At 45.3% G+C, this 27,811-nt stretch overlaps 1 protein-coding gene and 1 long non-coding RNA gene across 3 annotated transcripts in view; one reads left to right on the top strand and one right to left on the bottom strand.

Annotated features, from left to right (window-relative positions):
- The window catches only part of LOC144121956 (uncharacterized), a 75,125-nt gene extending 48,574 nt beyond the window's left edge, over positions 1-26,551 (top strand). Inside the window, exon 2 of one of the 2 annotated variants that reach the window (XR_013312753.1) lies at positions 25,792-26,551. This is a non-coding gene — a long non-coding RNA (uncharacterized LOC144121956). Of the gene's footprint in view, positions 1-22,072; positions 22,399-25,791 lie in introns of those variants that run through there. The other variant, XR_013312752.1, reaches the window with a different exon arrangement.
- Positions 15,776-17,564, bottom strand: LOC144119250 (uncharacterized). Its single transcript, XM_077651916.1, has 3 exons — positions 16,675-17,564; positions 16,422-16,585; positions 15,776-16,311 (listed from the first exon to the last, which is right to left on the bottom strand). The coding sequence occupies exons 1-3, from the start codon at positions 16,957-16,959 to the stop codon at positions 16,074-16,076; spliced, it is 687 nt and encodes a 228-aa protein (XP_077508042.1). The 5' UTR covers positions 16,960-17,564; the 3' UTR covers positions 15,776-16,073.
- Positions 26,552-27,811: the final 1,260 nt, after the last annotated feature.

Below are 27,811 nucleotides of genomic sequence, written 5' to 3'. Positions count from 1 at the left end.
AAAATGACAAAATGTTTGACTCGCATCGGTTCTCTTGATACTGGCTCCATAAATGCTTGCATTTGTTCTAAGTGTCTCCACTTAACGGTTGCAACACCTGCAAGTCCGGCTGCACCTTTCATGCTTGTTCGTATTTGGTTTCTGGTTTTCATGAAAGTATCCTTTAAAATTTCTGTGACAGGTAATCCCTGCAGAGAAAAAAAAGTTTGATTATCAAGTACAGCAAAGGACTGTTTACTACCACTCCTATTCATTCTGAACTCCTCACGAATCAATAAAAGTGCCTTACGCTCACGTTGTTCAACGCAAAATCTCGCATCGTAAAACCTAGCGCTGCTATACGAGCTGGCAGCGGCACGAGCGAAATGATGAGCGAGCGCCGTGCATTCTGGCACGGGCCGTGCATGCATAGGCTAGCATGGGCTAGCAGCGGCACGAGCGAAACGATCGGTGTGCTGCTTTCGCAGTACAATAAGCATCGTGCATGCTCGCAAGATCATTCGCATGCATGAGATAGAAACTAGGGAGAACTTGCTTAAATAAAGCTGCTCTGGCATTGGGAAAATCGCATTGTTTTTTCTGGTATCGTCGTACTGCAAACTCTACAAGCCAGTGTACGTACCGCTCACTCCCATTTCTTGCCTATCTTCTCCCACAGTTGCTCCTTGTATGCGGCATCGCTTGAGTTCAGGTGCCTTTTATCATAGACGATAGGATGGGCTTTAACGGAATCCAGAAACTTCTCAACAGAGAAAATAGCGCTGCTCGGCTCCACTGCCATTGCTGTCATGCTTGCTGCCATATCGGTATTTTTCCGGATGTGACGTCGAAAACCTTTTGCGTCCTCCGCTGCGAACGTGAAAACTTTGGGTCCAGCTCGATCGCCCTCATCACGCCGCTTTCCACCTCGCTCGGAGTCAAAAGCGGCCGAATTTCTGGACAAGTGTGAACGCATGTTAAGGCAGAGAAGCATGTTTAAGCCCCGCTCACACTATCTGGAAACCTGCAGTGGTGGCACTGCGTTAACAGCATTGTCTTCCACCGCTCTGCGGAATGACGTCCACACTGCACGCGTTCTTCCGGTGCCTTAGTCACGTGATACCAGCTATGTTCCCGTGCTTCATCACTGTCCATGAGCGCAGACGTGATTGCACGCACTTTTTCCGCGATGTTCCTGCATCACCCTTTTTAGAGATCTTTAGAATAGGGGCACTCTCTCTAAATTAAATGTTTTCGTTTGTCTTTATGGTGATTATCTCCTTTTCCTTCTTCCAGAACGGTCAGGCCCTTGAGTATGTAGCGTGGTCTCTCTCGCAGTTAGCGCAATGCAAGGCTGCGTCACATTCCTCAGAAACGTGATCCTTCAAAGCACATTTTGCACAAGTTTTGCGACCATGGCCAAACTTGTGACAATTGAAGCATCTTCGTGGGTTCGGAATATAGTGCCTGACATTTACTTTTTGGTATCCTACTTCAGTAGTTTCAGGTAATGTACTTGTGTTGAATGTGTGAACCAAGTGTTTTGTATCTGTTTCTTTGTTGTCTTTCCAGATTTTTATTCTGTACATATCTGTGACATTTTGGTCGGACAAGCCTTCCAGCATTTCTTTTTCAGTTAGGTGTGATGGAGTTTAGGGACCCAGGAATTTTTAAGGCCCAGAAATAATTTGTGAGCGTCGCGTGGTCCGTCTCGTTGAATGGCTTAACGGATGTTGTCTTAATTTAAGCGCCTCAGTTAAGCAAAAGTAACGAAAAGCTTTGAACTTTCCGGCTTCCTTCCTCTCCTAGCACACCGCTGGATAACTGAGCCTCCCATTGGCCGAGGCGCCGTGGTCACGTGTTAGCATGCATTTTTTGGCTCTGCAACAGATGCCAGTGCCTTGTCGGGGGTAGAAATTGCTCTTCGTTTTCATTTTGTGCGAAAGAGTTTTGGCAGGAAGCGTTTCTCGAGCTTTGTTGGTGTCTACGCGCTACGACGACACCGAGCTTCTGTTGCGCTTACAGGTGCAACAACCTAAGAAGCAGTGGGAAAATGTTTTTCGTCATTCCGTCTGGAAAAAGCAATGTGGCTCACCGAAAGGTTTGGCTTCGTAAGATCGGCCAGGAAAACATTGATAATGTGCTGGATACACACGTCTTTACGTTGTAAGTGGCCACTTTTCAGTTTTTGCATTTTTTCAGAAGATTTGGTGTGAAGCGCGAGTGACTGGAGTCTTAATGCCATTTGGCATGGTTGTAGATGAATTGGTTCGCTTGTGGACTACGAAAGCCGTGCTACTCATTGTATTAGCCCCGCCGTTCACACTCCTGGCTCTGCTAGGCTGTGCAGGCTTAACTTTCATGTCGCACGCATTACTTGGAGTATTCGTTTGGTTGTAGTCGGACTCGTTCGTGGGCTCGATTCAGAACTTGCGCTTCGTGTTGTTTGAGCTGCGTCGTTTACGCTGCTCGCAGTGCAGGTCTAGCTTTCATGCTGCGCATAGCGCTGGACTTGTTTGTTTTGTTGCAGTTGGACTCCGCCCATGAACGCGGTACTTAAGAGGCAGTTCTCACTGTTTGAGTGACGCTGTTCATGCAGCTCAGGGTGCAGGTCTAGCTTTCATGTTGCATTGCTGACCGTATTTATTCTGGTAAGGTTCATACTAAAATTGGTCGTTACTGTGCTATCGGTTGAATACTTCATATCTGTGTGGATAATACCTGAAAATGCAAGTGAGGACCTCCGTTAAAAGTAGTTGCATACAGTTTCTCCTTGTGTTTTCAATTTACGCGTCAAGCAGATTCCTGAGCGAACAACACTTTGTTTAAAACAGGGCTGATTAAATTCGGGTTTTGGTTTTTCACCACTTGAATTTTTTTCACGCTGCTTCGACTGAAAGTGATTAATTAACTCTGGAGTACAGGGTGCTGTGCGTTATGCATGGAAATTATACTTGGGAAGATAATGTCCTCTGATCAGCCATTATTGCATATGCTGACCCAACATGACAGTGATCTAAACACGTCTAGCTGCCGTTACGGCCCATTCTTGTGATTGGCATTTGCGTGAAAAATGACCCAGACGACTTTCGTTGGAAAACGAAAAACTTCATATATCCTCGTGAAACCTGAGTGACGAATTTTTGTATGCAGATCAAGAAAACGCATTTATTAGACCAATGAGGCTATCTTATCACGATAAAAAAAGTTTTGTTGATGAAGTATTTTTTGTTTGCTTAGCAAAGCATGTGCAATATATTGCACATTGGGACTCAGCGGATGAAAAAAACAATATCATGAGAGATTATGGATAATGGGCAAGAAGGCTTTTATTGTGCCCTTCAATGATATCTCTAGGCATGAAACTGTTTAAAGCAGTTTCTTGAAGAAGTTATACAAAGAAAAACGTCACAGCGAGTGCAACGAAACTTTGTGCGTTCAGAACAGGAGGGGTTACGGCATCTTGATGCGGACTTCTGCAATGAAAGTTCGGGCATGTGTGTTGCTCCGGCTGTCCGGAAGGAGACGGGAGGCAATGGTGTTGTCTTACTGGCAGGGCGCTTCGCTGGCGGCTCATCGTCGTCGCTGCCCACATCCAATTCTGCTCTCAGCAAATCATTAGCAATTATCAGTTTGAAGTCCAGTAGACTTAGTGTGTTCTTGCTGGCAACTCCTTGGAGTTGAGAGTCTTCTTTATACTGCAACCATGCATTAACGACAGCCACGTCCGCAAGAAAACAAAGAGAACGAAGAGTCCAGCGCGTTGTCCTTGCCTTGCTTGGGTAGAGACTCACCATTCTATCGCAGAGGTCAACGCCTCCCATATTCTTATTGTACTCTTCTACGATAGCTGGCCGAGGTACATCTTTATAGACCCTCTCCTTCTTGCACCATCTTTTGCATTCTCCTACTGGCTCCTCACCAATGTGTGAAGAAGCGAACGTAATGGTCTTGTTGTCGACCCACTTAACGAGGCAAATGCCATCAGCCACATTGACAGTTTGGCAAAAGGATCCGCGGCCTTTCTTCACCAAAGCTTTGTCATCAGGGAGCTTAGAATCCTTTGGCACGCGATTCTTCATTATGGTGCCAGTTCCACGCAGGCCTTGGCTCGAGAGGTGACGAAGCAGGGGTGCAGAAGTGAAGTAGCGATCAAAAAATAAAGAACTGCCTGTTGGCATGGACTGTGACAATCTAAGCACAGCACAAGCACCCACACCAAGCTCTGATCGGTCAGCTGCGAGCGCAGACTTTCCCTGATATATTTCGAAGTCTAGAACCATTCCACATGGGCTGGAGAGCACAAAATTCTTCAGCCCTGTTGGATGAGGTTTACCAGGGACGTATTGCTTTAGTGTAGTTCTGCCTGTAAACGGTATTATTTGCTCGTCTATGCTTGCTGACGGGCTTCTTGGAAGCTGGAGGCAAGCCGTCCTTATCATTTCGATGAACGGTCGCAGTCTCCACAGCCGGTCGGCTTTCTTTTCCTCATCACTGATGTCCAAGTCATTCACAACTTTTATGTTTTTTCGCAACAAGAAGAAGCGATCGCGAGTCACAACATCAGCGATTGCAGCAACTCGTGTTTGCCTTGCCCAGTAAAGACGAATCTGTGGGTATCCTAAGCAACTCATCATGAACGTTGCACCTATGAAATGCTTCATTTCGGCAGTGCTGCTATTGAGCAGAGTCCCCTTTCTTTGATGGTAGCCCACCTCACTCTTTTCGTGCATATTGCAGTAAAATTCTTCAGAAAAATATTGCTTGAAATAGTCCAGAGCTGTCCAATTCGTTCGAGAATCGGTCTCAGTATCCGGAGTATCCGGAACATCGGGTAGAGATGACACAAACGGAGCATGCCTCCAAGGAGGGAATTTCCCCACACTTGTTAATGGCCCACTGCCGGAATCTTCCTCGTCCGAGTCGTCTTAAAAAAAAAAAAAAAAACGGCGTCAAGTTCCGCATTTTGCACTTACATTGTAAAAACTTATATTAAGAAACTTACCTGAACAGGAAACATCTGGTTGTGGCGCTTGTGTTGACTTTTCGTTCAACTCGTCATCCGACAAGTCGAGATCCGACCCGTCCTGGGAGGCGATGGCCTCCAAAATCGCCTCTGCCCTGCTCAGATTCAACCCTGGCAGGGGCCAAAGAAAGCCTAAATTACAAACGTTGCTTACATATCAATTGGAAATAACTTTTTGAGTAAAACTGAACATCATCATAACGTCTTCCCACGCAGGAAAGCACTTACGGTGAACAGAATGAAAACAACCCCATGTGCTGTAGTTCAGTCCCAGTGTGCAATACAATGTACACAAAAAAGTTCAAAGTGGCCACGAACAAAATAAGCGCTTGCCTCACGATAAATTATGCTCAAAATGATGCCTGTACATTCCTGAACCTGTTCATTGCAAAGTTCAGAACATTTAGCAAAGGGTTAAGTAAATAGGGGCAACTTACTTGGTCGCATTGAATAAAACGACGTCGTCGGTATGGACGCCATTTTCGAACCTGCCCAGCAAGCGCTCCCGCGCGATTGACTTCTCTCAATCTTGGCCAGATGGCAGCACATGTCTGTGCAATACATTGCACAGGAGGACTTAGCGCGTACCGCAGCTGCAGCAGGGCTTCGACGCTGAGACCGAGTGTGCAATAAATTGTACACTGGGTCTCACGAGGATATATTAGAGTAGCATGGATGATACAGCAAGAACAGATAGAACAATGGTAGAGCAACAATTGTGTGGAGCCACCAGAGCTCTCCCGGTCAAAAGCTCCTGGCGAGAACCCCCATATTCCCACCAACATCTCTTCTTAGCCCCTCTGCTCATCGCTGATTGGGCCAGCCCCCTCGTTACACAAGTCGCCTGTGGCCGTGTTCGCAATGCTTCCAGCGAGACCCACGTGACTGAGATAAGGCTCAAAACAAGAAAAGCGCAACGCAATCGTAACACAGCATCTTCCGCTCAGGAAGTCGGACTGCGCTGACGAATCGAGGCAAAAATACACACACACGAACAGAACCATCGTTTGCCCCCCTTTTCGCCAAAACGGCGTCAGCCAGCAGAAACAAAAACACATGCCAAAAGAAGATTCGTCTCGGTGCAGCGGTTGACTGCAAGTTCGCGCTATGAGCGTAGCTGAGGTGTATATCTTTCCGCACCTCTCTGGAACTATGGCAGGCCGGCGCCGAAGCCGCTCGTTGACTTCAAGGAAAAGAAACATAAAGGCCGGCATTCGGAAAGCGCGCCACTGACACTGACCAGACACAATCCGTGTTCCCAGCTTCCCGCACGTCGCCCAGAAGTGGCGCCCTTTCCCACACATTGAATACGTGGAGCCGGCACAGACGCACAAACAAAAGAAAAGGGAGCATTTCCCCGAAAAGCGGTGCGGGTGAAAGGGCCGTTTTTTATTTATTTTTATTTCAACGTACTGTCAACTCCAACCGGGGTTTTTACAGGGGTGGGCGGATGTCAAAAAATACCCAACTTCCAGATAAAACAATTATAGAACAGTAAGCAGTTTTACAATGAAAAGGATGGGTCTACCTAAATCAAGACAAGAACAAACAAATTTGGGGTAATCAGTTATACAGGACACAGTATATATCACGAACATTTTAACAATATTTAGTCAGTTTTGTGGCAGCATACTCAGCTCAACAAGCTCCAAAAATTTGAGGACTGTCGGCTGCATTACAATCGAAGCGTCAAGGGCATTCCATTCGCGCACTGCTTGCGGAAAAAAGGAAAAATAGAATGTGTTATTGCAACAAAAAAATTCTTCAAGTGTAAGAGGATGTTTGCGGCGGGTGATTCTGGAGTGGCTTATATTGACAAAGTCTTCAGAGTTAAGCTTAAATGAATTGTGCAGAAGTAAGTATAGGAATTTCAAGCGGTGCAGTTTCGATCGGATAGATAAAGGCTGAAGTCCTGCGCGATGCAAAAGTTCAGTAGGGGAATCTGTGCGCCTGTACTGGTTATAGATAAATTGCGCAGCTTTTCGCTGCACACTCTCCAGTGCGGCTACGCTAGTGCCTGTATACGGGAACCATGTAATGTTAGCATATTCTAATACCGGGCGCATAATTGTAGTGTATGCCAGAAGCTTTATCTCGGGAGGCGAGTTTTTCAAGGAACGTTTCAGAAAAAACAGCTTGTTCATTGCCTTATTTGCTACATACTGAACGTGCATTGTCCAGTTCAGGTCGGATGAGATAAGGATGCCCAGATATCGATATTCCGTAACAGGTCGTAGCGCAGTGTTATCAGAACCGTAAGTGAACTTAAGCGGATTTTTTTTCTTTGTGACGGACATAGAAACAGTCTTGTCTTTGTTAATGACCATACTCCAATCATGACACCACTGAAAAACTTTATTCAAAGCGCTATTTAGTTTGATCTGGTCAGACTGATGTTTAATTTCATGATAAAGAACGCAATCGTCTGCAAAAAGTCTCATTTGTACTTCATTTTGGTTATTTATATCATTAATAAATAGCAGAAATAAAAGAGGCGCCAGTACAGATCCTTGGGGGACACCAGATACCACGGGAATACTGTCGGAGGTATGTCCGTCAAATTGGACAAATTGACAACGATCAGACAAAAAACTACTGATCCATTGTGCGACGGGACCATCACCAATTAAATGCTTGAGTTTATACATCAATTTTTGGTGCGACACTCGGTCGAACGCTTTGAAAAAATCAAGGAAAATTATATCGAATTGCGGCTGATTGTTAATACCTTGCGCAAGATCATGCACGAATTCAACAAGTTGTGTTATAGTGGATAGACCATTTCTAAAACCGTGCTGGCAAGGCTGAATTAGCTTTTTAGCTTCTACGTATTGAGTCAGAAATTTTAGGATAATGTGTTCCAGAATTTTCCCACATGTACATGTCAGAGATATGGGTCGATAATTATTCGGGGAGTGTTTGTCACCTGATTTGTGGACAGGGATTACTTTGGCGATTTTCCATTCAGAGGGAATACAACATTCAAGAATTGATTTCTGGAAGAGAAGACAAAGATATTTGCTACAAGGCTCGGCATAGCGTTTTAGAAAACCATTAGGAATGTCATCTGGGCCGCTACTTTTCTTTTCATCAACATTTAGAAGCAAGGATAGCACACCAGCCTCAGAAATTGTAGGCGTACCAACGAGATGCTCGTGGCCATAGTGTTATGGCGCAGCCTGGCCAACGTGGTTTTTATCAACAGTGAAGACCGATTGAAAATATTTGTTGAACGAACCTGCATTAAGTTTTCCGTCCAGAGATGACATGGGAGGTCTTATCTTTTGCTTTGTGCCCAAGTAACGCCAAAATTTGCTTGGCGCAGTTTTAATAAAGTTTTGTAATGTAGTGTTGCAGAAATGTTCTTTTGCATTTTGAGTTGCATGTTTAATTTGGCTATTTAATGAATTAAGGCGAGGGTCGTAGTCAGGGATGAAGCGAAATTTGTTCCGCTGTCCGAGTCTTTTGATCCTTCATTTAATATGAATTATTTTACGCGTGATCCAGGGATTGTGGTTTTTGACAACTTTTCAAACTGTTGGGACGAAGCTTTCCATGCAATGCATAACACGATTTTTAAAAAACTGTCAGACGCTGTCAATACTGGACTGCTTATCTTGACATAAATAAGAAAAGTTCTCTTATTCATGAACGAGATAAGTCATAACAGCATCATCATTGGCTCTATTAAATACGAAGACACGTTTTTCAGTACGATCCGGGCTAACAAGGTTAGTTATAGGCCATTTACACACTATTAATTCATGATCTGATAGCCCTTGCAGTGTTTCTATTATGGCACCTCTTGGAAAGTGATCGCTAACGAAGAATAGGTCTAGAATAGAACTGGTTTGGTTATGAACACGAGTCGGCGTGTCGACAATCTGCGTAAGGTTGAACGTGAACAAGGAATCTATCATGAGGTTATTTGTAGCATTTCCGGGGCTAAGAGATTTCCAGTTAATATCTGGTAGATTAATGTCCCCAGCCATCACAGTTTTGCTGCCGGGAGTATATCTAAGCATGTAGTCGAACAGCGGGTCAAGATACATTGCATCGGAATTTGGAGGCCTGTAGACAGCTCCAACGTGAACAACGCCATCGGTTAAATGGATCTTGCACCATACAGCCTCAACACCTGCCACTTCCGGCATGATGGAGTATACTATTGCTTGTTTAAGCAGAATTGCCACGTCCCCACCTCTAGGGTTCCCCGAGTGAGCCGGGACCCATATCAATTCAATAATTTTGTCTAAGTCTTTGGTTTGACCCAATATGCTCATTGCTGCCTGAGAAATTCTGCCCCTCGCATAATTGCGTATGGCAAATTTAGAGTCGCTGAGTATGGTAGTAGCTTCTGTGTTAATGATAGCAAGGGCGATTGTCGCCTCTTCTGCCGTTTCCGAGGATTTCGTTATGGTAGTGCCGGAGACTATCAGTCTACCTTGCGTATCCACCGCCGTTAGTGCGAACGCTTGTGTCTGGGGATATTCTGCGGCATCTACATATACTGCATGTTCATCTTGGTTATACATGTTGTGTAGAGCTTTTGCCCTATCCCTTCTTCTCCCCTCGTGGTGTGCAGGATGCATATTCTTAGCTAGTGGCTTAACTCTTATTACCTTAGCGATGCGTTTAGGTATCTGTGTTTTGGTATCTTGGGGTGGCAACTGTATGCCTAGTCCTAAACGATCAAGTATGGTTCTTCCTGCTTTGGTGCGGGAAAGCCGGCCTCTCTGCATTGTTAAGTGTGCCTCTGTAAGCTCGTCCGAGGTGTTGTGTACTCCCAAGCCCAGAAACCTTTCAGTGGAGGTACAGTTCGGTAGCCCTAATGCTACCTTGTATGCTGTTCTAATCATAGACTCTTCTTTGGCTTTTTCACTACTGTCTAATTTTAAGTATGGGAGTGCGTAGACAAGCCTGCTTATTTTGCAAAGTTCTGTCTCCTTCACTCCCTTCCTTTTGCTTGCAATTCGTCTAATTAGTCTTACTGTCATATTGACGGTTGTCCGGAGTTTTGCTAGTGTTTCCTTGTTCTTCCGGTTCGACCGAAGAAAGAGTCCTAGGATTCTTATAGTTTGAACTTCCTTTACAGGGAGCCCTTCCACCCAGATGTTTACCTTTCAGATGCTGCTGCTTGTGATGTGGATGGGCCGCTCGAATTGAGAATAGAGCTCACAATCATCGCACCCATTATTAAAGCAATGGACTTTCTTCATGACTTAGTTTGCTCATGATTTGTGCAATGCACAGATTTTAGGCATGGCCCATGACTGGCGGGAGTCATAGTAGCCTATTTGCTAGAGGAAGTGGACATACTGGTTGACAACTTATAAAGAGCACAAAGAACTTTCACTGTCTTAATTCTGCACATTTGTTCAAATGTACTCAATGTTGCAGTAAAAGACTGTCCAGCTTTTGTTTATTCTGAAAACCCAACATGCACAGCTGCATGCATAAAAACAAAATGATTGGCAAAATGTTTGACTCACATCGGTTCTCTTGATACTGGCTCCATAAATGCTTGCATTTGTTTTAAGTGTCTCCACTTAACAGTTGCAACACCTACAAGTCCGGCTGCACCTTTCATGCTTGTTCGTATTTGGTTTCTGGTTTTCATGAAAGTATCCTTTAAAATTTGTTTGACAGGTTATCCCTGCAGAGAAAAAAAAAGTTTGATTATCAAGAACAGCAAAGGACTGTTTACTGCCACCCCTATTCATTCTCAACTCCGCACAAATCAATAAAAGTGCCTTACGCTCACGTTGTTCCACGCAAAATCTCGTATCGTAAAACCTAGCGCCGCTATAGGAGCTGGCAGCGGCACGAGCGAAATGATCGGCGAGCACCGTGCATTCTGGCACGGGCTACGCATGCATAGGCTAGCATGAGCTAGCAGCGGCACGAGCGAAATGATCGGTGTGCTGCTTTCGCAGTAAAATAAGCATCGTGCATGCTGGCATGATCTTTCGCATTCATGGGATGGAAACTAGGGAGAACTTGTGTAAATAATGGTGCTCTGGCATTGGGAAAATCACATTGTTTTTTCTGGTATCGGCGCACTGCAAACTCTACAAGCCAGTGTACGTACCGCTCACTCCCATTTCTTGCCTATCTTCTCCCACAGTTGCTCCTTGTATGCGGCGTCGCTTGAGTTCAGGTGCCTTTTATCATAGACGATAGGATGGGCGTTAACGGAATCCAGGAGCTTCTCAACAGAAAAAATAGCGCTGCTCGGCTCCACTGCCATTGCTGCCATGCTTGCTGGCATACCGGTATTTTTCCAGATGTGACGTGAAAAACCTTTTGATTCTTCCGCTGCGAACGCGAAAACTTTGTGTCCAGCCTGATCGCCCTCACCACGCAGCTTTCCACCTAGCTCGGAGTCAAAAGCGGTGGAATCTGCTTTTCTCGCCGAATTTCTGGACTATTGGGAATGCACCTTAAGGCAGAGAAGCATGGTTAAGCCCCGCTCACACTAGCCGGAAACCTCCAGCAGTGGCACTACGTTAACAGCACTGTCTTCTCGCGGCTCTGCGGTATGACGTCCACACTGCGCGCGTTCGTTCGGTGCCTTAGTCACGTGATACCAGCTATTAGGGGTGTGCAAATATCAAATTTTTCGAATACGAATAATTAGTTCCGAATATCGAATCGAATAATCTAGGACAGACGCATTTAACCACTACAAAACATTTATTTGAGCATTCAAGAACATCACAGTTCAACTATCAATGAGTAAATGAACACAAAAGGTGTGTGCGGCTGCACAAAAAGCACCAAAGTCTAGAACAATATTCTTAGAAGAGTGGAATTATCACAGAAAATGACTAGTACACAGCACTGATTAACGCTATCTTGCCATAAGCACAAAAGCACGTTGCTGGGATGAACATTAAAGGTTGTCGTAAATGAAAACCAGCTGCTCCACATGGTCAGGCAGAAGTCTTTCCCTTCTAGCTGAAACGACTTCTCCAGCCACAGAAAATGCCCTCTCACTTGGCACTGAAGTGGCGGGTATTGCGAGGTACTTCGTGCACAGCTTTGACAGACTAGGGTACCTGAAAGAACCCACGCTCCGCCACCAGTCGCATGGGTTACTGTCTCATTTCAACAATGCCTCCTCTGAGTAAGCAGCAAACTCCCATCCTGCAGCTTCAGTTTCGCATATCCTTTTTAAACGAACACTCGCCAAAGTCATAAAGGAAAAAAAATAACCGTAAGAGAATTGACGTTTCGGCACCACTACGGGTGCCTTCTTCACAATGGGATGAAAAACAAGATGGGCTGCTGCTTATGTAGGGAAAACGTTGCGTGTCGTGCGGATGTATATCTCGGGTAGATTGCCCTGCGTCCTGTTAATCGCTTGGCTTGTCATTTGTATGTGAAGGGATTCCTTGAGCAGACGAGTAGATAATGATTTTTCTTTCTCAAGTATGCGCGTGGAATCCCAGTCAATCAAGTGGCCCGTGTTTTGCTGGTGTTCGGCGAGAGCGTTAGAAATCACTTTTTTGTTTTTGACGTCACGCTGGTGTTCTTTGAATCGTCTCCTGAAGTCCCCTGTTTCGCCTATATAGGCTGCACCGCATTCTTTGCAAGGAATTTTGTAAACTACCCCAGGGTAGCTGGTCTTTTCAAGCGGGTCCTTTGCTCGTACCAAATGGTTTCTGAGCTTGCTGGAGGGGACATGGGCAACTTGGATGTCGTAGTCAGCCAGTATCCGGCATAACGTCTCGCTGACACCAGGGGCATATGGGATGGCTGCACGTTTTTTCTTATTGGCTGCTTTTGCTTCGGCTTGAGGGGCCGCAGCGTGTCGTTCTTGTGATTGTAGCACTTGACGCGGGTATCCGTTCTTTGAAAGCTCCTTTCTTATGCGGCGGACTTCACGAGTTCTTTTGCATGGGCTTGAACAAAGCTTGAAGGCACGATTGTAAAGCGCCGCGGCAACGGAGCGTTTCTGCCCTATTGGGTGCGCAGAATGGAAATTCAGGTACTGCCCTGTGTGGGTAGGCTTCCTGTACACGCTCGTCGTGATGCCGTTTGCTGTTCGTTCAATGAGGACGTCGAGGAAAGGGAGGCGCCCATTGCTCTCTTCTTCCATCGTGAACTGAACGCTCTCTTGAAATGAGTTCAAGTGCTGTAGAAATTTTTCCGCATCCTGTCGTCGGATGATGCAGAAACAGTCGTCGACGTACCGCAGGAAAAACCTAGGTGGCGGGTCGAACGACGCAAGCGCACGACTCTCTATCGTTTCTAGGGCCAGGTTGGAGCAGACTACGGAAATGGAGGCTCCCATTGCTGTGCCGAAGATCTGCTTGTACAACGTCTTGTTGAACACAAAGTATGTGTTTGACAAGCAGGCTCGGTGGTTATGGGGCCCGGCTGCTGACCCGAAAGACGCAGGTACAGGTAGATGATCTACCTGTACTGCTAGGATTCAGGACATCATTGTTGGCTAGGCAGTGCTCATAAAGCCCCTTTATGGTCTGCTGCCCAAGAGTTTGGTTTTTGGTGGTCAACACGCGTGTTTTGTTAGCACATATGCATCATGCGCTTAAGTGCATCATGGGGTGGGGGGGGTGAGAAAAACCTGCCTCATGGGTGGCTTGACAAGCTCGCATCTCCTTATAAGAGGCTATAAAAGACACAACACAAATGGTACGGGAATGCTAAGGATAGGGAAGCTCTGAATCACAGCAGTTAGCCAGTAAAAATCACTGCACAGAGAATGGATACAACTCCACAAGTGTAATATGTATGTATACAAATATTCACAAAGCAAACAAGTAGTCACTCACTTCACAAATATTAAACAAATAATGCAAACATGCATAAGTACACATTATATACACTATATAAATACACAACCACATCTACCATACACACACACAGCCAAAAATGCCAGGCCAAGTGAACTATATGACATAACCTGGTCACTCCCAACAAACTCTGTCTGAGGTTTACAGTCACATCATGTTTCAGCATCATAGTCGCCTAGAGAATCTATGAGGGCTTATGTAAATGGAAATTGCATTTGAGCTGTAACTTCCGGCCTTTTTAAGCAACTACTGCAGAAACCACGGCAGTAGGTATGTTTACAACTACAGCTGCACCAACAACTCTGTTATTATCACTAGACTTGATCCTCTGTCACAGGCTCCTGCCTGGCTACATAATAAAAACCTCCAGCAGTAGCTCTTTGCAAAGCCTGACTCGACATTTCCTAAGGCTTTAGATTTTGTTGCTCGCATGGAAAACATTGTACAGCAGTCGCAAAGAATGAGTACTGAGCATGCAGATGTCGACAAAGCAACCAACACAGGTTCCACATGTGACCGCAATGCTCAGACAAAAAGGTTGCCATGATCGACACGCAATGACATGAAATAAGTATACTTCACAGGAAGTGTCAGTATGCTTGTTCCATATATGTGTGTGTGTGTGCGCACGCGCCATAAAGTATACAGCAAGTCAAAAGCAGTCACCACCTAGGTGAAGCCTGGATGCTGAACTGGACATGCTCTTAACAGGGGCCTTATTATCAATCATGACCTATGGTCGCAGTCCTGCAGACGCACGTTGCCATGGTACAGCACCCCAACTGCTTACAAAATAGGTTGAAAAAATATCCCTGGCTTCAGCAACTGCCCTGGAAAAATTGTGGCCAGCAGGAGGCTGCAGGTCGAGCATGGCTGAGCCCCCATCAGCGTCAAGGGTGGCACGCCACTGGCCCTGGGCAACATTCCCAAAGCTGTCCTCTTGATCGCCATATGTGGCATCCATATAGAACGCATCGTCCATCAAAAAGTTGTGTAGGACACAGGCAGCCATCACCACAAAGTCGACATTTTCAGGCTTCAGGTTAATTACTCGCCTGAAGATCCGAAACCTCGAGGCCATAACGCCAAAGGCGCTTTCCACGCACCTCCTGCAAATAAATAGCGTTGAGTAATACATGTTGTGAAGGGAGTATTTTATAGCTTCGATTACCTAGCCCGGCTTAGGCGGTAGTTGAAGATCCGTTTGTGGTCTTCGTGGCACCTTCCTGAGTATGGGCGCAGGAAATCGGGACGAAGCTGAAAGGCCTCATCGCCGATGAAGACGTGTGGCGCCACTACTGTTGATCCCGGCAGCTGTGTGGGGGCTGGCAGCCTGAGAAGACCTCCCTCCAGGCACTTACCAAACCTGGAGGCACAGGGTTCCCCCATCACTTTGACGACCATAGCCGCCAACATCAACTGTCACAAACTTTAGGTTGCTATCCGCCACTGCCATCAATACGATGGAGTATGTGCCCTGCAAGTGACCGCAACCATGAGCATTGATTCTGAAGCATGACAAAGCAAAATTAGTACTTTGTAGTTGTAGTACAGGCTGCCAGAATTTGATGGGGCCTGTATCTGTACATGTTTCCCGTCGACTGCACCCACGCAGTGCGGGAAATTCCACCTGTGGCGGAAGCCAGCAGTCACCTCTAACCACTTTTCAGTGGTTGGCATCTGAAATAAAAATTGGTGAATGGGTAAAATTTGGGTAAACAGAGCTCAGCGTGTACTGATAGCAGTGATGACATCTCTAAATTGAAATAGTAATGATCATTCTTGGGCTATACTGCACTCAACACCTAGTCAACACGGCCAGTACTAGACCCGTTTCTCACACAAGCATCACTACTAGGTACCATTTATCTGCAACACACAACTTCATCACCAACAATGCTATTCCGTAATCATCACTGATTACTGTCAGTGACCCAACTAAGCTCTTCATTTTTTCTTGATATGCAACCTGTTTTTTAATGCGAGTCGCAGTGCAATGTATAAGCTCCTCTGTTTGTGCTGGATGGATGCCAGGCACTTTGTAGAGTAGCATTAAAGAATCAAAAACAAATGCCAGCATACAGAGATGACGCACTGAGACAGGCTTTCAGCTCGAGTTTCCTTGTTGAAAGCCTTCACAAGCCCTCTGTACTTTTCGTGTCTTGCAGACAAAAATTTGTAATCTCTTGAACTATGCGATACCAACTGACTCATCACACACTCCTGAGAACCTTGTATGACTCGAACTACTCAACCACATCTACGGTCAGTGCATGCAAATTTCCATACTGAATGAGGCAACAAAGCACAGCATGGCAAGCACAGCCTTGAGTTAATACTGCCATGCAGCATACCTTTAAACAGATTGGCTGCAACACTCTCCACAGCAGCCTACAGGTGTAGAGCACTACTACTGCCACTGTGGAGATTCCCACCCTGAATCCCATGGCCACATCCTGCATATGCATTCCAGAGCACAGATATCTGAAACAAAAATTTCAGAGAAGGTTACTGTAAATTTGTCAATCCGAAATCAACAAACGGAAGCAGGCGCACAGACATCCAGCAAATTTTCACGCAGCCAAGCCACTGACCTGAGGGTGATTGCGAGCCGCATGCGAGAAGGAAGCGGCTCACGTATGGTGTGGTCCTTTGTTAGTGGCTCCTCCACTAGGGCGTGCAGCTCCTCGAATTTCTCTGGAGTCATCTTAAAGTGTTTTTTAAAATACTCCTTGTCTCCTGAGATGAGAAGTGGCATCTGCAAAGCGCGAGTATGTCTTAGCAAGAAGCACATCAAGCGCACATGCAAAAAAGCGGCCAAGCGAAAAATCGAACATCTCAACTCACGGCAGTGTAAAATTCTGACTCCGACTTCCTGTTCTGCCAAATTGGCCGCACCCACCACCGCCTCGAGTTCGGTAGGCTCATGAGGAGCTTTGTTTTCTCAAGGAGAAAATACTCCTCGAGAAGCAGCAGCCGGCGATGTTCTGGCTCAAAAATGGAGACAGCAGGAGCAGTGTCCACGTCTTCAAAGACGCTGCCTCCATGACCAGCGAGGATTTTTTGTTTCTCCAACAAGCAATACTCTTCAAGGAGCAGTACACTCACGCTGAGCGCTGAAGAGGTTTCCATGCTGGCGAAAGAGGCACAGCACACAGCTACACAGAAACAGAAGATCAGCGTGCTCAGCTAGGGGTTATATCGACGGATTCGTAGCCGGCGCTATTTTCACGTCAGTAGTTACATTCAGTGACATCAATGTATTCATGATTAATAAAAAAAAATTCATTCCAATAATGACATGCGAATTATTCACTTCCACCTCAGGAAAATCATAATTACAGAACAATAAAACAGTTGCCAATGTGTTAATGTTGCATTCAGTAATGGGCTGCCTATGTAAATGTCAAGCAACCATGCGCGTCACTGCGACCGAATTCGGTGGCCGCGCGTTGCGTGTGAAAGCACTGGCCGAAAATCGCACTGCGGCGTCACCGACTAGACCGACTGTTTTCGTTCCAGTCGCATGCATGTGAAACGGCCCTGACGCGTGTTAAGCGTGACTGTATTTGAAAATTAGGAGCTAGGAGATGGCAAGTGAAGCTTACGTAGCTTTCGTTCGCTCGCGATGTCCACATATCGCTGGTAAAGGCAACAGCTGCAGTTCCGCCTTCAAAAGCATTGCTAAGCTTCATTTTCACCTTCCGCGTATCGTCATACATGCGCGGAACAAGCACCCGCGAAAGTGTAGAGCGCGACGGTAGGCGATAGTTTGGAACAGCAGCTGCCAACAGCTCTTTAAACCCGCGGTCTTCAACGACGCTGTAGGGCTGCAAATCAAGCGCCACCATGGCAGCGACCTTGCTATTTAGTGCTTGCGTCATCTTTTCTGAAAGCGGCTCTGTCGGGCGCACGAAGTCGGCCATGGTCGGCTGATCTTTCTCCGGCACACCTGCAGCCATCTTTCGATACTCTTTCATCTGGGCCGCATGCAGCTTCAAATGGTTGACAAGCGGCGTTGTCGTACCTGAAGGCGTTCGAAGCACTTTGCTGCACGTGGTGCACTCCGCCGTCGACGGCGATGTCTTCACAAAGTATTTCCATACAGCGCTCTTTCCTTTTCGGTTTCCACAACCTTGGTTCGCCATGGCACGAATCAGAGTCGGACGCGCCGTCACAGGTATAGCCACAAAGAAGCTCACCAGCACAATCAGCTACAGCATGGCCCGACGTTACGCATGGCTCTGAGCGCCGCAATGTTGCTATGTCGATGTCGAGAGGACTTGCGGACCGAAACGAACGACGGTGCCCGCAGTAAAATATTTGGCTAAATACGAATATTCGCGTCGCATCGAATATTCGAAACAACACGAATACTTGGTTTTCGAATCGAATACGAATACTAAAAATATAGTATTCGGTTAATATTCGAAAATTTCGAATATTCGCACACCCCTACCAGCTATGTTCCCTTGCTTCATCACTGTCCACGAGCGCAGACGAGATTGCGCGCACTTTTTCCGCGTTGTTCCTGCATCACCCTTTTTAGAGATCTTTAGAATAGGGTCACTCTCTGAAAATAAATATTTTCCTTTATCTTTATGGTGATTATCTCCTTTTCCTTCTTCCAGGACGGACAGGCGCTTGAGTATGTAGCGTGGTCTCCTTTGCAGTTAGCGCAACGCAGGGCTGCGTCACATTCCTTCAGAAACGTGATCCTTCAAATCGCATTTTGCACAAGTTTTGCGGCCACAGCAGCTCTGTGAGCCATGGCCAACCTTGTTACAATTGAAGCATCTTCATGGGTTCGGAATATAGTGCCTGACATTTGCATTTAGGTATCGTGCTTCAGTGGTTTCAGGTAATGTTTTTGTGTTCAATGTGAGAACCAAGTGTTTTGTATCTATTTCTTTGTTGTCTTTCCGGATTTTTATTCTGTACGCATCGTTGACATTTTGGTCGGAGAGGCCTTCCAGCATTTCTTTTTCAGTTAGGTGTTTGAAATTGTTTTCAGAGGTGACGCCACGGACGGAGTTTAGGGATCGGTGTGCTGTTATGGAGACTGGGATTTCTCCAATGGATGCAATGTTTTTGATTTCTGGACATTTTCAACGAGTTCTAACAGTAATTCTCCACTGGACATTTTGGATACCTTGTACCCACGGCCCAAGGTATATGTTAGGCATTTCGACACTAGGAATGGGGATAGAATTCTGGCTTGTTTCTCAGCTATTTCGCTATAGAGGACTAGAATTTGGTGAATGTTGCCTTTTTTTCGGAAAAAACTCTGTTATTTCGTTCTGCACTTTTTTCAGAGTTTGATAGTGTTTGGATAGGAGTGGAGCCATAAAGAGTATACATTTTTTGGCCATGGTGCCAGCCACCCACCATGGAGCCCTACAAGGGGACGGGACAGGAACTTCCAAGCAAGTCATGCCCACGCCAGCTTACACCCCAACAATAACCAACTATGACGCAACTCAGGGTGCTTGGCCACACAAAGTTAACCCTCGCCGCCAGGAGAAAGGAAAAACCAAGAAGTGGGTATGATACACGAGAATTGTCAGAAAGGGGTAGGAAAGTGAAAGATAGAGGGGAGAATAGGAAAAGGCGACTGCCAATTTTTCCCTGTCAGGACAGGCTGGAGGTGCCATCTACAGGAAGCTGAGACCAAAGTGGTGTGTTGCTTCCGCTGAGGGGCCTTAAAGGTCGAAAACGCTCGGCATCGGCTCAACGACCAGGATCCCCTTTGCCCCGGACACGACAATGCCACGCACGGCTAAGCGCGGGGTGCTCGGGTCCGTGCTCCTGCTCACCATCATCCTGCTCACTATCTTGGGTTACCCATGGTGTCGCCACTCACTGTTTAAAGGGCCACTGACAACTCTCTGGTCGAAAATGTTTTCTACCTCTCTGGTAGTGAGGCATCGTCCCCGGATTGCGCGGCAGCAAATATTTTTTGAATGGACTGATTATTAGCGTAGTTACAGCCACCGCAATCAAGCTACTTCGCCATGCTCGTCTCCTTCCGATCCCTCCCATAGATTTTTCTCTCTCGCGCATCGTCGAGTAGGCTCCGCAACTCGCCCTTCCTCTTTCGATGTTAGCCGGAGGTGCGGTGGAGTACGTCACATGTCTACGTCATGGCCCCACCTTAAAAAGAATTCTTATCTTTTACATACCTGGGATACAGCAGTTGTGGGGGGGGGGGGGGGGGGGCAGCGGGGTCTCCCAACACCCTCTCTAATTTGCTCCTCAGGTTTCCTCGCGGTATTTCCTCGCGGTTTGTTTCTTCGTCCTTCCTCGCCCTAGTCATTTTTTTTTCAAGCATTTTTTCGCCTTCTCCACTCCCTACCCTGTCCTTCCGGGTTGGGTGTGCAACAAAACACATTGACCCCTGTCTTTCCCGACCTGTGTTCGTCCCCCTCTTCTCCACCATCATTGCGCATTGCTTGGCGTGCGTGCCTTGGCGGCCTTGCTCTGCTGTGCTTGCAGAAGTTTTTCTGCACTGTGTGCCTTCGATGTTATGTGAGGCTGCTTTGCCTAGAAGACGTTTTTGCCTGGTATCGTGGTTCGACTCCAGTCGCTACATGCACATCCAACGACGAAACAGCGTCGTTGCATTTTCTCCGCACACTGAACGATCGAGAGACGCAATCGGCTCGACCACCTCAACATGTTAGCAAGCGCATCCTTTCATATATGTTTTTGTGAGTGATATACCCAGCTTGCGAGTTTCCTTTTCATGACTTTTTTTGCGCGTGTATGTGTGTGAGAGAGGCCTCCCCGCTGTTTTACGACCGGAGGGACGGGAGTCGCATTTGTTCGAAACGCACCGCGAAGCACGGGCCGGGAACCCCCCGGTATTTCTTGGAATTGCACATTTGCGCTTCTCTGTGGGTGTTTGTGTTCTGTGCGTTTGTGTCTTTTCTTTGCTCCTAACTTCCTGCCTTTCAACGGAGCCGAGAAAAACCAAGGCAGCGGCACTGTAGACAAGATGAACAAGCGAGAAGCAGTGTGCGTGCGGAGCGGAGCGGTCGAGTGTGCAAGAGAGGGAAAGGCTCTATGACACACAACACGGTACACGCACAGAACACGCTGAAGCATACATGAACTGGCACGAGTAACTGATAACCTTGTTGGGGTGGCGTTGTACGCGTGTGCGTAAACAGAAGGCGCTATGGAAAGTGTGCGTGCAACGAGCAAACAACGCATTTGCTATTTGATGGCGATATCCATAGGAAAACTGCTATGAGAAAACGTTACAAATAATGTTTTTGATGTACATATGTTCTGTTTATTGCTAGTAGCACACTGTTAAAAAATTTCCTGCATACATACCTACATACTGGACACAGCAAAGCACAAAAGCATGAGCCAGTGTTTTCACATGAAAATCCACAAGGCTCTTGAGCAGTTAGTTCCATTGTACTTCCGATTGTTGCCATTGTGTACAGTTTTTTTTCCTCCATGGCATTTGCCATAGATACTCGACTAGAGCTTGTTTTGGCCACTCGACTAGAGCTTGTTTTGGCTACTTACAGTTTGACGCCATCTGCATCTCTATATAAAAAACCCCTCTCGTTGACAAACATCCAATAAGATGTGTATTTTTGTAGCATTTAAAATTTAAATGTTTTCATTTAGGGTTATATACGTAATAATTTGGTTTTTGCGACAATGTCTAGCACTAATTTGGCTGCAGTCCATTAAAAGTCAACAAAAGTCAAGCCGGTGTTCAACAGTTGTAAACAAACAATATGGTGGACAAGCCGGAGCGCATGCCGAAGCATGTGAGAGTTGCTCTAGAGACAAAAATCACGTCACCAGATTTTAGCAAGGTGAACTGCATACCTGACTGGTTTGGTGTGCAGCTTTCCAGAAGTTCTTTACATAGTCTAGTGCTTCGGTAGTCAGTTGTGTTGGAAGATTGCTGTTGTCCAGCCAGCAGTTGTTTTGGGCAGTGAAAACAATTGCATCGCGGACTCGAGCAGGTGTGAAGGGAAGTTTGACTTGACAGTTCCGTGCTGCTGCACGAATTCAACTTCTTTGGTGTGGATTGAGTGACGACTAGCACATCACAAGATGAGGAGTGATACCCTTTTAGGCAGCAACCATACCTAAGGCTAAGCGGAAGCGCTCTTTTGAGCGAAGAGCATGGCACCAAACAAATCGTATTTTCACAGCATTGAGTGACACTTTAAGTGTACAGATTGAACATGGTTCGTCCAAAACTTGCACCCAGGAATCAACTGAAGGTCCACCTGACGAGTTGGCTGATGCATGGAGTGTGTCTAGTGAGGTGCCGACCATTCCTGGCGAAGCTGAATGTCGGGTGCCACGTACAAGTGCGCCGACTCACGATTTGGACGACTGCCTTTGTTCCCAACCCCTCGGACACCAATGGGGGGAGGGAGACAAGATTGCGTAACCATGCAAAAGAAACTGTAGTATACTGTTCTGAAAGTAGTGTTGCCGACGAAGAACTTCAGGCCTGGGCTGTGTCCGAGCAGATTAAGCACAATGCTGTTACCTCACTGCTAAAGATATTAAAAAAGCATCATTGCTTCAGTCCTTTGCCCTCTGATGCCCGTACCCTTTTGAGAACACCTAGAATGAGCGGGGCAATGCTGAAATTTTGGTTTGCAGAGAGGTCTACATCAAGATCTGCAAACAGCTGGACACATGCCATCCACTCTCTCTCGTTCAACATTGATGGACTTCGTGTCCAAAAGCTCCTGCACTCAAATTTGGCCAATATTTATGTTTGGACACAAACCGCAAAGGACTAACCCCATTTCCTGTTGTAGTGTTTGCTGGGACGTCAGAACCACATGATCCAAATGAATTTCTTATGCCATTTGTGGATGAACTGCTTAACTTGTTGCAGAGTGGCATAGCTGCCCATAATTCTCAATATTCAGTTGAAGTGCACAGTTTTGTTTGTGACGCACCTGCAAGAGCATTTGTAATGATGATGAAATTGCACACTGGGTACTCCAGTTGTCTGCGTTTTCATGTGGAAGGGAAGTACATAAATGGAAAGGTTGCCCTTCTTGCAAAAGCCAGCACTCCCAGGACAGATTTTTCATTCAGTAACCAGACAGATGAAGAGCACCACTGTGGCACATCAGTTCTTTTGAAGCTGCCTATTGATTGTGTCAAAAACTTACCGTTCGATTATGTGCACTTAGTTTGTCTGGGTTGTGATGAGAAAGCTCATACATCTATGGCTATCGGGACCACTATCCGTTTGCATTGCGCCTACTTGCCGGAAGGAACTGTGAAGCAATTATGCATGTTAGCAACCGTGCCCCAATAAAATTTGCTCACAAAGGGAGGTCCAGTGTCAACTTTGATAGGTGGGAGGCCACCAAGCTGAGAATTTTTCTGTTCTACACGGGGCCTCTTGTTCTTGTAGATGTGTCCACCCGCTCTATATGCAAACACTGAACAGTTCTCTTATGCGGGTCACCTTTTGGAACACTTTGTATCCGAATTTTCAAGACTGTATGGCAATGAGTTTGTCTCATTTAATGTGCTCTCTTTGTTGCATCTTGCAGATGATGTTGGTGTGTTTGGTTGTCTGGACTAATTTAGTGCATTTACATTTGATAATTGCAATCAGCAGATCAAGAGAGAACTTCGTAAACCTGCAACATTACTTCAGCAGCTCTACAGCCGAATGGTTGAAAGAGAATGTGTCCATCTGGAGATGCAAGCAAAAACACTCAGTGAAAGCTAGCCCATGACAAAGGGCTCCTTCCTCAAGGGTGCAACCAACCCGAGTATTTTGTGGCCAAGACTGGCAACTTCAAGTTTACCTGGAGCAGGCCAGACGATTGCTGCATTGTGGACGGTCACATTGTCGATATACAAAACTTTACGTTTGTTGAGGGATCATCTTCTGCTTGTGTTATTATAGGCCACGAGAACTTATCACAAGAGTACTTATCACAAGCAGGATTGGGGTTGTCGTCGTCTCCAAATTATCTGGGTTGAAATTCTGGCTTCAATGCACATGGTAACTAGTGCTAAAGACAAGCATTGAATGCTTGAATGCATTGAATCTAAAGATCACCAACTAGCCCAGTTGTCCGCTTTAAATTCTGGCCGCTTGAAAATGTTAAGAAGGCAGTGCTGCTCCCTTTCAGAAGCAAATGTTCCATTACTGCACACATGAGATGTATCAAAGAATCAGCAGCCTTTGAAAATAAGGAATGTTCCTGTATTGTTTTTAGGGGAAAAGAAAGTCACTGAGTGAATATTTAAGTGGTAAATAATTTTGCACCGCACAAAAAAAAACATTACGAAACTAAATCTTCATGTGACCTGCAGTGCTTTACCAGTTGTCACAGCAGTCGCAGTGAGGGTATCTGCTTTTGAAGATATCTATTTTTGGTTACCTGTACCTTCATACCACTGCTGCATTTAACCATAGGGGTGGACATGGTACACCTTACTGTACCACAAATAGTTCATGGAATGTGTTCAGGAAGTGGACAAATGTTTTAAAAAACCATTAGAACAGGCAATTGAGATTATCTATCAGTGTGTTGTGGCTCATAACAAAGTCTGGGCAACTGTTTCTTTTATATATTTTGGTAATGTTTGTAACTTTCGGGTTCAGTTGCTGTATTTTCTGTCCTGCTATTTGAGTTTGCTGTGCAGTTGCTTGTCTTTGACATTTCCACAAATCTTTATGACCAGTATTGTTTCATTTTAGGTCTTATCTTTGCTTCACTTTGTGTATCTTGCTTCTATCAATGCTAATTCCCTTTCCTTTGTTTTATTGTTTGCAATATTCTCGCAATATACGTAGTGCTTTGACGAGTCTCGAGGGCACACAAATAAGACAAGTAGATGTCTATTTTTTTGTGTACTCAGTGCAGTGGACAACTGACTGCATTAGGTTTAATGCTGCAACGTGTGGTGATTCTAAGTTGTCATTATCTACCCATCCAGGCGGGATTGTATTTTTGAGGTGGAATAATTTTTAGAGCAACAAAAAGTGGGCATCTTTATGTTGCGGTAAAAATTATTCAACTTTAAAAACATGAACTAGCCATCAAGCAAACAATGATTTTTTTTATTTTACCTGCAGCGGAATGCAGATGAGTTAGTCCTATTTTTATATTCTCTATCTTGGAAGTCCTATTTTTATATTCTCTATCTTGGAATTAAACTGCACCTAAAGATATTAAACACCCTCTACCTTGTACACTAATGAATGTGTCCAAGAGTGCACTGGTACTGCTCAAAAATTATACCGTTACACTTATCAGTGTGTTGCGCCTCCTCATGCTCATAGATTATGCTGCAGTTCAGTAAAAAAATGCACTATTCTGACTTCATTAGAAGTCACAAGACATTTGCTATTGCATTAAATTATACACCTCCTACAATAGCTAAATTCGTCATCCCACTGTCTTATTTTACAGCAGAGAAACTTGACTACTGGGACGTGAATAAAGTATGTGGAAATGTTTAAAGCTGGGAGCTTTTGTAAGATTTTGCCAAAAAATGATGTCCTCTTTCCTGCCAAACACTACAAGGTTGAGGATCACACAAAAAGCAGAAAAGGAATTCTTTGCATATATTCATGCAGTAGTAGAGTGAGAATGGATTTTGATGGTTTCATCTTAGCAAATTGAGTAGAATGGCATATAAAATTTATAGGCTAGGCGCAAAGGTGGTGAATTTAATGTACGGTGTATTTGGTCACTCAATATTAGAAAAAGTTATATGTGCACAGCATCTACTCATGCACATACTGAAATAATACTGGATTTTTTAACCTGTTTAAATATTCAAAGAACATCTCAAAATGATATCCCCGCAATGTCTATACAATAATGCCATACAAAAGTCCACTCAATATTCACATGATGTCTGCAAATGGACATTGGACATTAATACCATTTGTGGACATCCTCTGAATATTCATGGTTATCTGGGCTGCAGGCTAAAGCCGCTCACATGGAGGAAGGAAAATTGAGAGGAGAGGACGTGATGTGTGACATTTTCTGAAGCTGGCAACGAGATCAGCGCCATGTTGTCCGGCCACCCTTGTTTTTCTCCGCGAGCACGTTTCAAATCCAGCGAAGGAGCTGACCTAAAGAGACTCCAATGCAAGTAGTGCTTGGTTTCTGGCCACAATCCATGTGCGGGATACCTTAGAAATGTTCATGCGAGACATTCGGGTGCTTCCAGTTATTGCTGTTAGCCGTGTCGTCTCTTCGTCAGTCCCGCTCTCTTGTTCGAACGAAACAGTCCAGCCTTGCATGGTCACAATCGAGTAGCATTTGGCAAAGGCGCTTATCGCAACTGCGGTAAATGTGAGAAGGAACTTTCGCTGTCACTTATTGCGGTGACCCACCATGGTACGCAGTGTCTTTTGCCGCTTTTGCCTGCGTTATTTTGCGACGGCGGAGATATGTGCCCATGTGTTCCTTGCAGGCTGCACTTGGCAAAATATACTGGTATACCTACATCCATTCATCGTAGTCGTGCTAATCGCAGGGCTAGAAAATTAATTTCGCCAGATTAGGTGAAGGACATAAAATTTTAGTTCAATGAAATTGTGTACAAATACACAGCTGCTGCCAAAATACAGCAGAAGAAAATTAAGCCAAATCTAACATATATACACTTTGAAAAGCATGCTCTTTTTTTCTGACATACGCTGTTACACATGGCACGAATAAAATAGAACTTGTTACTCTGTGCTGCGTCAACTTTCATGCTTTTTTATGCTGTGTGCCTTCGATTGCACTGTGTATTTCATGTTGCTTCCGAATCAACTATCTCATATTAATGCAGAGTAAAGTACTGCCTTTTTAAACTTAAGCTTGCTGAAAAAGGTTTGGTACATGCCTACCCTGGAAGCTTTCTGTGTCCAGCTTCCTGGCATGAGGCTTATATTTAAATGGCACTCTGCAACACTTTGTATTTGTGAGCATAATGATTTTTGAGTGGACAGCTGTCAAATGTTCTCATGAGGTAGTAAAAAGATCTTTTTGCTAGAATGAATTTAGAGCTTCATGCATGAGATCACTGAGCAGTTTTTGATGTCATGTTGTTTGCATGCTATGCTCACATAAAAGTGGCCCACATACTGGCCACACTTAAGCTCTGTGGTGAGTGTGCATGTGCCTGCTTTTGGCTGAGTCATGAAAAATGCTGCCATGCATGGTCACACCCCAGCTTAGGTGTTCAACCTGCCTTTTAATGCTGCTTTCGATGTTGAATATTGCATTCTGCCTCCACTGCATATGTTTGGGCAGATAGCTGTGTCAACAATGCCTTCTGCTATAGCAGCCACGACAAGAAAAATCCTGCAGTATTTTGTTTTTGGTCTTAAATACTGTATTTATCTTCATAACAAGTCTTCGTGCGGCTGGCCATGCCAGGAATGCTTTCTCATACAGCAGTGAAGATTATAACGTGTTGATAATGATGAATGTGCCAACAATGCACAACTTCAAGAGCCACTGACAGAGGTGACAGAAATAGAGGAGGTCGACAGTGCCTATATGGTAGCACAGCAGGTGAGGGTTTATGGGAATGGGTGTCACCCCTCTCCCAAACCCTGAAATTTTTACATAAGGAAACCATGCAGAACACCCCTTTAAGAATGATCTATAAATCCACCCTTGTAGCACTGCAGTGTAGCAGCAAGGTTTAGATCCATAATGCATGCATAATGCAGTTTTGGTGCATAATGATTAATATACATGACCGTAGCTTTTCAGACTGCTTCCAGAAGTTTAGAAGTACCGAGTGGATGCAGTAAAGGTTTCACTGTGTTGTGCATTATTTCAATGCTGTTTCATGTTTAACGTGCAGAGTTGCAGCCGCATGCACCAATTTTATCTACTTGGTGGAATACTAGCTTGTAATGTCACTGCATAGTAGCAGACGGTACTTGTGGTCTACAATACAGACAATTAAAGTCAATGTAATTGAACATATCAAATTATTT

This window comes from Amblyomma americanum, chromosome 2 (genome assembly GCF_052857255.1).
Source record: "Amblyomma americanum isolate KBUSLIRL-KWMA chromosome 2, ASM5285725v1, whole genome shotgun sequence".
Taxonomy (NCBI): domain Eukaryota; kingdom Metazoa; phylum Arthropoda; class Arachnida; order Ixodida; family Ixodidae; genus Amblyomma; species Amblyomma americanum.
This window is presented reverse-complemented; position numbering and strand designations above follow the sequence as displayed.

Bases quoted from the DNA above. Each gene is read 5' to 3' on its own strand.
- LOC144119250 (XM_077651916.1), bottom strand. From the start codon at position 16,959: ATGGAAACCTCTTCAGCGCTCAGCGTGAGTGTACTGCTCCTTGAAGAG. The intron at 16,586-16,674 runs GTGAGTTGAGAT...CGCGCTTTGCAG, and splicing joins AGTCAGAATTTTACACTGCC to ATGCCACTTCTCATCTCAGG. The intron at 16,312-16,421 runs GTCAGTGGCTTG...TTTTTGTTTCAG, and splicing joins CGGCTCGCAATCACCCTCAG to ATATCTGTGCTCTGGAATGC.